The following is a 12,537-nucleotide window of genomic DNA, read 5'->3' as shown; positions in this document are numbered from 1 at the left end:
TAAATATACAGTTGAAGATTAATTCTCTCAGTTGTCTTTAATGTAAATATAAAGAAAATTAAATCATGTTTAATGTTTAGCCAGTATCCATCTATCATATTTAGAAATATAACCTCCAGCCTGCCATTCTTCTATCTGGGAAAAACTGAGCATTCCTAGGAATCTCTCATGAAAGATGTATTTGTCACAGCTTCTAAACCACTTTATATTTGAAAGGGGAAAAAATATCTCCCTTCACCCACTTTCCCCCTCTAGTCTCTCTATTGGATTGTGAACTTTTAACTGTGAGGGAGGCCATAAAGAGGGACCAGTGAACTATACTGAAATTTGTATACTCTTACTTCATTATCTGTTTGAAAGATGCATTTATAGCATAATTTCTCCTGAAATGACCTGCACTCAGTTTCAGGAATGACTGCCCTCATTCAGCATATCGCTTCATGTCAAAAATAAGGTGGCAGATCAAGCAAAAGTGCAACTATTATGTTACTATCCAAAGGGCATTATTTCCATTACTGGAAGAGCAATTTACAATAGGTAACACAGCAAAGGCATCCTTACAAAGAAACAGTAGACTTCTTTAGTGTTTCTTTCTTTAAGAATGAGAACATCCAAGGACTGTTGAGATGATGATTTCTGAAACATTTTTTTTGAAGATGCATCTCTGAAGAATATACAGTCATTTTATTTAAAAAAAACATTCACTTTACCAGATCACAGCAATTTAAAAACAACAAACCATGAAAAGGAAAGTTTCATCTAATACTATAATTTACTAATTACTAGCATACTTCGATCATTTTTACAAAGTGTCAATTATTTTACTAACTCAATGGCATCATTACTTTAAAATAGATTATTATACCTAGTTGTTTTAATATTAATTGTGAAAGGGATCTTGGAGTCCTTGTGGACAATCACTTAAATATGAGCCAGCAGTGTGCAGCAGCTGCCAAAAAAGCCAAAGCAGTCCTAGGCTGCATTAACAGAGGAATAGAATCAAGATCACGTGATGTGTTAATACCACTTTAAAATGTCTTGGTAAGGCCATACTTGGAATACTCTCAATATCTTTTTTTACATTGTGGTGTCCAAAACGTTTGGTCACCACAATGTAAAAAAAAGATATTGAGACTCTAGAAAGTGTGCAGAGAAGAGCAACAAAGATGATTAGGGGACTGGAGGCTAAAGCATATAAAGAACGGTTGCTGGAATTGGATGAGTCTAGTTTAATGAAAAAAAAGGACTAGGGGTGACATGATAGCAGTGTTCAAATATCTCAGAAAGAAGAGGGAGTCAATCTATTCTCCAAAGCACCTGAGGGCAGGACAAGAAGCAATGAATGGAAACTAATCAAGGAGAGAAGCAACCTAGAACTAAGGAGAAATTTCCTGACAGAACAATATATCAGTGTAACAACTTGCCTCCAGAAATTGTGAATGCTCCAACTCATTTTAAGAAGACACTGGACAACCATTTGTCTGAAATGGTGTAGGGTTTCCTACAGCAGAGGGTTGGACTAGAAGACCTCCAAGGTCCCTTCCAACTCTGTCATTCTATTCTACTCTGCTCTGCTCTGCTCTGCTCATACATTTGTTAGGAAACAGATTCATATCACATACATATCATACAAACATCTCTTAAGCATAAGCAAAAATAAATATTGTCTATATTAGTACATTTTCAGTAGGAAATGTATCATAAACCTTTAAAAAACTGAGTGGAGTAGGTTCTTAGGCGCCCTTTCTTAAATCTGCATACACACTCACATTCACACAGATATAATCTGTTTCTGTTTTCGGTGTCAGTTTGCTCCTCTAAGAAGCAAACAAGATCAGGTCATGAGCAGGATAACCTTATAGCTTATTCAATCACTCACTATTGGCTTTTTTGGAAAGTAGCATACCAGAGCTAAGAACCTATCATGTGGCGTGTCCTAACCTCTCAGCAAGGGCACCCATTTCTTACATCGCATTTCATGACTGTTTCTGCAGCGGTCATTTTCATTTTATTCAAGAAGATGCCCATTTGTGGAAGAACCATAAAAGGGTGAAACCGAAGAGGAAAGATTTATTGGGCAGCATCTTTAAAGAAACTCACCCCCTGCAGCAATCAACAGAAAGCATAAGAGCGCAACCCAGGAAAAGAGTTTTTAAAATATTGCTCCAGATGCCCATCTTCAGGATCCAAGGGAGTGATCATGATGTTGCCAATTCTCCAGTGCTGCTCTTGCTTTTAGAATCCCAACTAATTCCTCTTCTTTAGACTGACAGGCAGAGAACAGTTGTTGATAGCTGCTATATAAAAAGTTGAACAAATGAAGCAATTCAAGGAAGACCACCACAAAATCACCTAAAGTGAAGCATTAAACATGGATTCAGATCTCCTGCATTATAATGAAAAGGGCTCTGAATCCTTAACAAATAAGCTCTCTGTATTCCCGATTGCTGCAGCTCAGAACTGAAGTAGTTTTACTTATGAGCAAAATCCAATCCATACTAAGCAGTTATTAATATGCTTGAGCCTTAGTTCAGATCAAGTTCTTTCCATGAAGTACATCCGTATTGTTCCCTAATGTTTTCTTGCAAATTAGCCCTATATAAGTCATCTAATTATCATATATAAACATATATAAAATTTAAAAATACAGAATAGAGTCAGTAATAGCTGCATTCTAGTTCCAAAGCTTTTGCATAAAATGCACATACATTGCTCACATATCACACTTCTTCAATGCAGATTTCTTCATCAGTTTATGAGCTAGAATGTAGGACAAGGAAAACTGATATAAAAACTTCCATGAGAACAGTCACTTTACATAAGAAAAAAGTACTCCATTAAGTAATCTGTAGGAGGCTATTAGTGAAGTGAAATGAGTAGAAAAATCAGAATAATGTGAACATCCATAACCATGAATACACCTGTTCCTTTTTCCCAGATTATATTATAGCAATTTATATATTCATAAAATGTTCATTTGTCTTGAAACAAAAAAACCCATACAAAATCATATCAGCAATGGCTAGTAACACTGTAAACTGTATTCACAATTCCAACACAACTATTGTTATTAGTACAGCTATTTAAAATATGAACCTGTCAAGAGAAGTATGGCACTGTTCAGAATTGCCAGTAGAAGCCCCATGTGCAAGGAATGGCTTTGTCATTCAGTAGTAAGGCACTCAAAGAAGCTGCCTCACAAATTCTTATTTAATACAATATTCATTAATTCGTTGAATGTGGCAAATCAGCTCCCCACTTTCCTGAAGATGAAAGGAACCATAATAATTCCACCATACTTAAATTGTGTTTGGCAGTCAGCACATCAATTTAAGAAAAGAAGATAAATCTAAGAATTAACTCCAGGAAGGAAGGGAGGAACGGAGGGAAAGGGAAGGGAGGAAAAACTCTCTGAATAGGCTGAACTATATTGACTACACAAACAATGTACCCCTTCATACATTTATCACTCTGTTGAAACAGAAGTTATTTTATTCCATTCATAGATTATATTAAATGTTGTCTCTTCATAGAAAATAAAGAACAAAACAAATTATAATAAGAGTAAAAGTAATGCCAGTTTCCAAGCTGAGCCAAAACATCATTGTTAATTATTTTCTAAAAAATATATAAATGATCCAACACTGCTTATCACAGCAGTCTTTGGTACTGTTGCATTGTTTAAAGAACCCGAAACATGCATCAATATCAATTAAAAATACACGACTGGTGAATATTTTATGTAAACTATGAATCCTTGAAGTAACTCAATCTATTTTCAATAGACATAATCTTCATCACAATAAGTTTTATTACAATCGAATATAGGGTTAGAGATCCATAATTGAGACCAACCATATTTTTAAAAATACATATATGTGTACAGACAAGAATGGCAGGATGTCTTCCTTCTTCATGTAACACTTTAATAGAGAGTGAATGTAGGAAATCAACGCAACGGAGAGGCTCTCATTTCAGATACAATTCTGAAGCATTTTTATTTGGAAGTAAAACCCACTGAAATAAATGAGATAATACACTTAATGTCTGATGGTCCCATTCTTCTAAGAGGTAAAACACAACACTGATTTGTGAGAGACGCAAAGTACCCCGAAGCTCTGGGATGCCTGTTTGGTAAATAGAAAAGCGCATTTTAATCATAGCTCTATTTAGAAGAAACAAAACGAGTATCATTAATTTTGCAGACTATTTCTGATACGACCATTCAACAGAAATCCAGATATCAGAAGAGATCATTTTAATGCTGCCACATTAACTGGGATTGAAATACAGTTTTAAGAGGTACTGCCCAAACAAACTAGGACCATTTCCTTAAAAAATCTTGCACAGGCAAATATTTCGCATAATATGACTTTGAATATTATTAACTCCAGATACTACCAGTAAAATTGATGGAACACATACTGTACACATATGCATTTTTATCTGAAGATTTATTTGAAAACCAAGCACATATAAACTACCCTGGGTTATTTAAGCAGCTGAATTCCATTTATCTTATCAGTGCTAATGAAGTGGAAAAGGGGTAATTACTTTATCAATTTTTTAAAAAGGCAGGATAAAGAAAGATAATCCAATCAGAAATATTTCACATACCTGTAGACTGTGATTATCTTGCTGATGAAATCACCTTCTATTAATGTGGCTAAACCCTATTTTAAATCAAGAATTTCCTTTTCCTTTTCTTTCTTAAGCATCAGTTAAGGAGATCTACACTTATCAGAACGAGGAACAGGATTCATAGATTTGAAAAGAGCTGTGAACCTTAAAGCATTCTTCCATCTCTCTATATACCCCTGTTCTTTCTTTAGGCTATAGGGATAAAGCTTTTATGGTTTCTAAAGTACCTCAAGAGAAAAAAATATATATTTAAAAGTATGTTACATAGCATCATGCTCTATTCTTATTAGTTTGCTTGACTGAGCTTCTCCAGAGACTACACACACATACACACACACTCCCTGAAGCGAGTGTGTGTGTGTATGTGTGTGTGTAATATTTATTATTTTATTATGTTCAAATCAATATGTTCATTTTTAAAAATAAATACTATTACATTGTGAGTACTCTAAGTACCTTTCAGATCAATGTACACCACAATGGGCAAAACAAAATTCTACAGTACTTATTTTACAATATTTTATAGTTGACACTAGTGACTGTACCATAGGGCCACAAAAAAATAGATTCTTCTCAGAAGCCTCTATGATCCTGCTACATTTATCTCACTCACCTGTTTGGCTAAGCTGGGATGTGCTTCTGCTTCTGCGAGATACCATGGCAACCACTTTGGCACTAAGGCTTGATCTTCTCTTCTTCCCACCTGTTCCGACTGTCCCAACTGCGGTATCTGATTGACTCCCATCATTCTGTTCCAACTTATATACTTCTCCACTCACACTTGTGCTCTTTGTGATGATTCTCCCTGAAGTCCCCATCCTTCCGCCTTGCATTTTAGGAGTAAACGTACTATATTTTCAAAGTAAAAACATAAATGTACATTTAAATTATGAGTTTAAAACACACTAGTGTTTTATACATACATACATACATACATACATACATACATACATACATACATACATACATACATTTAACTTTTCCTGCTCAAGTCTTAATAAGAATACTTTTAAACTTCTTTGATACTTTCAAATGCCATTTCTTAAAAGTAATGCCACTCTTCCCTAATCGGCTAATTAAAGCAATCTCTCAGTTTACAGGTCCATTTTAAAAATTTAATTATAGTTTTATATCCCATCTCAGTTTTCCTAATGAGAAATAACTTTCCAAGTGAAAGATTTAAAATACTACACTATATTATAATTATGATATTTCATTACTTCCATTAAATATAATGGGACATAGAGTTGGGGAATAAACAAACTTGCCATTCATTGAGATCGCTTGTTTGAAACAAAATTCTAAGGTAATATAATGTGCAATCTAAATAAAGTTCTCTGAAAAAGTTATATTGGGGAAATAAAATGATACATTTCCAAGCTCCTTCATTTGACTGGAATATGAACCTGAAAAAACTGATAAGTCACAAAAGTGTTATTTAAATGACAAAATTAGTATACAAACATTGGAAAAAAGAGTTCAAGCCTATTCCACTAGGTGAAATCAAGGACATTTTCTTTGAGAATATTTTGTTTAATCCTATATGCATAAATCTGAAATCCCTAAGGAACTGTTCCACATTATCCAAAATAAACTTTTTAACTACGTGAAATAAGGGCAGCAAATTTTGACATGACATTTATAACTATTAATATACGAAATATAATTGTACCTTATTATACAATTCTTTACATGCATATTCAGTATTAGAACCAATTAAATTAATGGAACTTCCATCTGAGGATTGAACTAGAGAAAGGTAAAACTTAAAAAATACCTGAGAAAAAATATTTTTTCAACTGAAAATGCTATATATATATTCATCTATCATCTATCTATCTATCTATCTATCTATCTATCTATCTATCTATCTATCTATCTATCTATCTATCATCCATCCATCTATCTATCTCAGAGATATGATATTTATAAAACGCAAGTAATAGTGAACAGCAATGTTCTCAAAGATAGAAGACTACAATTTGTCAGCAGAGTGTAGCCACTTTTATATCCCATTAGGCAACTTATGACCTGTCGGATCAACCTTTCAGAGACATTACCAAAATAGAGAAACAGAACAACCATGGTTGGGCAAAAATTAGGGGGAGTGGGAGCAACTTCTAATTTTGTGCCCGCTTCAACATTAATATTGTTTGTGAGAAGTTGGTAGGGAGCATCAGAAATCACAATCATGTGACTGTGGCTGACCACAGCAGAACTGCAGTGGCCACAAGTTTGCAAATACAACTAGTCTGAAGATAACTTGAAATTTCAATTCCACAAGAGAAATGCGTCTCTTGTTTGCATTCTTTTAACGCATTTGAGGTATCCTCAAAAATTCTTCCCCTAGCATGCAGTATTTTGCCTACCATATTTTTCGGACTAAAAGATGCACCAGAGTATAAGACGCACCATGATTTTGAAGAGGTAAATTTAAAAAATAAAGTTTTTGCACTCTGCAGGCTTCCCAAACCCTCTGCATGCCTCATTTCTTTTTGCAAAAAATAAGGGCATGCAGAGCTTTGGGAGACTGGTAAAGTGCTTTTGGGAGCTGTGGGGGGGGGGGGGCAAAAACGAGCAAAAAATGGGCCACTTTTTGCCTGAAAAAAGGCATACAGAGGTTTTGGGGGTCTTGTAGAGTGGTCCTAGGGTCTGGGGGCCAAAAACGAGAAAAAAACGGCACTTCCCAGCCCCCAGGAGCACTTTGCAAGCCTCCCAAACCCTCTGCACGTCCATTTTTGCAAAGGGGGCAGGGTTTCGGTAGGCCAAAGATGCTGTATTCAGTGTATAAAACGAACCCAGATGTTCACCCTCTTTTTGGGGTTAAAAAGGTGCATCTTACACTCCGAAAAATATGGTAATTGAAAGTTACAAACAAATGGATAGGAGATCTTTAGTAGGAAAGATATTGATTTTCATGAGACAGTTCTAGACAAGTGCTTAATTCTCTTTTGAAATAAATTGATGTTATTTTTTTTCTGGATCTAATTCTTTTTTTTCCTGTTAGATTTTTCCCTTTGGAAAAAATATCCTGCAGGCAAACTTTCTTGCTTACTATCAAGCAGTCAGTGGATTATTGCATATGTTGCATATGCACACATGTTGTGAATCTTTAACTTGGATAAAGAAAGGATTTATTATACAGAAACAGAAACATTACTGGCAATGAAGTAAGAAAGAAAGGATGAAAATAAGATTCTTTTGTTTTATACAAGATAATAAAGTACTATTGTTTGAGCAATTCTGATGTGATCTTTTTATTTTGCCAACGAATTTTAACCATTATTTTGGTCAGGTATGGATTTTTCTGTCCCACCTACCCTACTTTATATAAGAATTTCATATTCAGCACAGAAACCCAAAGATGAAAAATGTATATTGGTTTTATAATAGCAGCCACAACATTATCATCACTGCCATCACCACTAAACAAGAAAAAAAAGTCCGTTCTCTTCCTGAGCCTCAAAGGCAGGACACCAATCTCATACATGATAAATCTAACTTTTTGCTTTGAAAGAAATTAATTACAATATTAGCTATGCTTATTATTAAGCCACTGTTATTTTTAATTTTTTATTCTCAAATGCTTTGTAATGAGATCAAAGACATGAGATCCATTCCTTTGAAAATTTGATATCAGTGAAGTTGCACGGCTACAGTTCTTTTCATTTAAAAATAGGTAATTATGAAGAGACCATCTTAGTATTTATTCCTAACCATAATCACCTCTTATCAGAATAAAACTAGATAAGGAAGGAACAACATGAACTAAATCCTCAGCTCTGGGGAAATGAAGAAGTTCTTATTCATTACATGCATTTGTTCTTGAAATAAATAGTGAAGCTTTTTGCTATACTGCTATTTTTTTGAAGGTGTTGCAATTATTAATGACACAAGGATTAGAATGTATGATAGACATATAACAGGCAAAAGTTTTGCAGGAATATAACTCACAGTCTCTAGCTTGGTGCCTTAATTATTACACAAAACTATATAGTACAGATTTCCATCACAATATTAGAAATAATAACAGCAGAAAATTTTAGGGGCATGTCATTATAATTGTTGTCAAACATTCTGATAATTACATGTCCCTTGATACAATAGTTCTGAGATAAGCAGTTTACTAAAATTTATACTAGATACTGAGATGCTTTGGAAAACTACATTTCCCAGCATCCTTGTTGCACATGTCCTTTCAGGCCTTCTCCATCATGACCATCAACTATCAGTGCTTCATCTCTACACTTAAATTCTAACGGAAGGAAAGATTACACAAGCTTCCAGTGATTATAAATTAATATCAAAGTTAAACTTGGGAAAGTGATTCCCCCCCTTGGTAATTGAGAGATATCTTGATTTGACTGAGCCTATTTGAATCACGTTAAAGTTTTACTACACTGCAAAACACAGAAAACCCTGTGGTAACCCTGTTACTGGACAGTGTCTCTCCCCGCCCAATAATGGAGCAATCTTAATAGCCTGCAGGACAATTAACCATTGAAAACGGAAGGTTTCAAAAAAAAAAATTTCACAAGAATATCTCAAAAAGAAGGAAGCCCTTGATGCATTTATAAGTTTAAATTAACTTTCTATTTTAGGATTAAGTAAAGGATTGCTGAATAACTGCCTCTAGTTCTGAAGAGAACTTCACAATTTGTATGTGGAATAGCAGGGGCATCTACGGCTCAAAAACAAAATATTAATCTTCAAGATTCATGTGCAGATATTTGAGGAACCCCAAAGCAGATTTAGACCATTCTGATGGATTTAAATTATTCTTGAAATCATGTCTTCCTCGAAGACATCACAGGATTAGGAGTCCCCATCAGCACTGAGAGAAAAATCAAAATTAACTAAAAGAACTAATGAGATCCTATCAAAAGCTGAGCTATTTTGATGGCATACACATGTTACCCTTCCCTGTAATCTTCATTGTTTTATTTTAATGATATGATGCAACTGAATGGAAATTTAAAAAGGCATACTTTACTTATTGTAGGACTCAAATTCAGTAAATTAAAATAATATACTGCACATCGGTCATTCTAAGTTTCTTAAAATAATGTTTTAATATGTAGATCAGTTACATGCATACATACATATAAGCATATGAGAACACTCCCCCCTCAGATTCAGTTAAATACATAACAAATATCACATTGAAGGTTGTATAATTTTAGTTTGACAAATAAATGTAAACATTTAATATCTGTTTTGTAAAATGACTCACCTATGCACTCTATGAAAATACATCTTTTTTTTGAAATGAAGGCCAGCAGCACAGTTGATTCTGCACAAGTTATGAGTCACTATTTTTTGATCTTGTGGATCTCTTAGCATGGAATCTTTGATAATTTCATTCACAGATAGATCGTCCCTGTTTCATATAATTCTTCAATACAATAAGAAATTATCGATAGCTCATGGGCTTCTTTTTAGACCATACTTAGGTTTTCTTATTGTAGTTCGTTGACAGATTTCATCAATGCTAGTAAGTATGCTTTCTGCTTTCTCTGTTAAATACCTACTACTATAAATCTCAGTTTCTATGGATCTCTTTACAAGGAGGTGGCTCATGAATATTAATTTCAGATCAAGTAGCCATCCTGGACCAAAGAGAAAGATAATCATCTCCATTTAATGAGGAACATCATATTTCTAAAAATAAACTACCCTGTTATTCCAAGTGTCCCATATTTAAGTGTTACTTCAGAATGTCCTTTCAATCAATCACAGAGAAAATTCTTACCTTGAAAAAAATAGTCTTTTCATAAACCAATTAACATTACAATCCTATGCAAGTTTTCTTACGAACAGGTTCTGCTCAGTGAAACTTTCTCAAATGGCTGCCATGGATAGCATAGTCAGTCATCAAAATCTTACTGGAAGATTTAGAGAGTTACTCCTGCTTTAACATTCTAAACCTATATTCCACCATTTACACCTTGTCATTTTCTAGGCATTCTTCCAACAAAACAGTGTGCCATGTCCAACCACAAGTTGTATTTATTTACTTTTACTTGCCTTTATTATTTCCATAAATAACTGAAAGCTGCAAACATACCTAATACTCCTTCCTCCTATTTTCCCCATAACAACCACCCTGTGAGATGAGTTGGCCTGAGAAAAAAATGACTGGCCAAGTTCACTCAACTGGCTTCATGCCTAAGGCAAGGCTAGAACCCAGAGACTCCTACATTCTAGCATGAAAACCACTAGACCCATGATGGCGAACCTGTGGCACACGGAGCCATTTCTTAGAGAATGTGTTGCCCTGTCTGCTCCTGTGCGCATGGGTGTGCTGGCCAGTTGACTTCAGCCTACATTTTTGGCCTGATTTCAGCCTTCCCTGAAGCCTCCAGAGGGCGAAAAACAACCCAACATGCAAACCGGAAGTTCAGGAGCAGCTTGAAGCCTCCGGGGGAAGAAAAACGGCCCTATGGGCAACCCGGAAGTTGGAAAATGGACCATTTCTGGCCTCAGGAGGGAGAGCGAGGGAGGCCATTTTCGCCTTCCCCTTGCTCCTAGAAAGCCTCTGGAGCCTGGGGAGGGCGAAAAATGGGATCACCGTACCATCATGCAGAAAAACACAGGGGAGGGCGGGTGCGCATGCGGGGGGGGTGTCACACGTGCATGCGCGGTGGGAGGGCATGCACACACATGACACACACCCCGCTCTCCCTGCTTTTGGCACATGATGGCAAAAAGGTTAGCCATCACTGCACTAGACCAAACTCACACTGGCTCAAACCATAATTCCTATATTTGAATTCAAAGGCAAAAAGATACCTGAAGTGTGCTGGAGTAGGCATGTAGCAGACTCTTGTAGCAGCAATCTACAACTGAAAAACGTTCTAGTGAAATGAGTAAAGGAACTGCCAGAAACCAGGCCAATTCTTGCTTCAAGATTATTATTATAATATTTTTATCTACTAAGTGTGTGTGTGCACGTGCATGTGTGTGTGAGAGAGAGGGAGAAGAAGGAGAGGGAGAGAGAACGAGAACTCACAGCAGCAGAATATACCTAAACTCTGGCTTCCTATTTCCTCACAACTACAACCCTGTAGGGAGGGTTGAGATGAGAGTCAGTGACTGGCCCGAAGTCACTCTACTGACTTTCATCCCTACGAGAAGTGCAATCCTCCTGGTTTTCATCCCTTAACTATCATACTATCCCATTAGTATAAAGAGCTACAAACTGGCACTCTGTATTATACATTATAATGATAGCTATCTCACCAATCATTGGTGTCTCTCCAGAATCCTTCTCCAAATCTCCTGACAATGCTTCTTTGTTGGTCCTCTCCACTAAACAACCACTGTATCTGACTACTAATCTATCCTTCAAAAAAAAAGAGAAACTCATCTCACAGCTTGAATGAGGGTGGAAGTCCAACGAAATATCCTTTAAAAGATGTGGTCACTTAATTCTATCTCCAATAATTCTTATCTCAATAGCACTGGCTTCTAAGTATGCAGACTAGAAAATATTCAGAATTACATAGTGAATGTGTGTGTATTTTGCATTCATTCCTTGCAGAAAAGGAATTTCCATGTAAGATATAACACTGCTCTTCCAGCTTGGCCAGACCGAAAATAGTCATTTGATATTTAACAAAGATAACACAATCAGTTTGTGTTTATCATTTGTTTGGAATTGCGCTCTATCCATTATGATATGTAAATTGTTTTACCATTGAAACTGACATGATTCTAAACATTATGAAATAACAATATGTACCAAATATTATGAAAATTGTGAAAGACATATCAGAGATGGTTCTATCATTACACAATATGAGTTGTCTCCTCTAAACCACAGATTTTGAGTGAAATAAAATGGAGGAAATTATTCATTATTAAATGTGTTACTATAAAATTTTGACTCCCGGT

General features: G+C 35.5%; 1 protein-coding gene across 5 annotated transcripts in view; it reads right to left on the bottom strand.

Annotated features, from left to right (window-relative positions):
- The window catches only part of RIMS1 (regulating synaptic membrane exocytosis 1), a 317,386-nt gene that overhangs the window by 18,710 nt on the left and 286,139 nt on the right, over positions 1-12,537 (bottom strand). For all 5 annotated transcript variants that reach the window (XM_081940589.1, XM_081940585.1, XM_081940586.1 and 2 more), the window contains one exon: positions 5,255-5,490. In XM_081940589.1, the coding sequence (XP_081796715.1) occupies positions 5,255-5,490 (236 nt within the window). The remainder of the gene's footprint in view (positions 1-5,254; positions 5,491-12,537) is intronic.

Source organism: Natrix helvetica (assembly GCF_964273705.1).
Source record: "Natrix helvetica genome assembly, chromosome: 2".
NCBI classification, from domain to species: domain Eukaryota; kingdom Metazoa; phylum Chordata; class Lepidosauria; order Squamata; family Natricidae; genus Natrix; species Natrix helvetica.
This window is presented reverse-complemented; position numbering and strand designations above follow the sequence as displayed.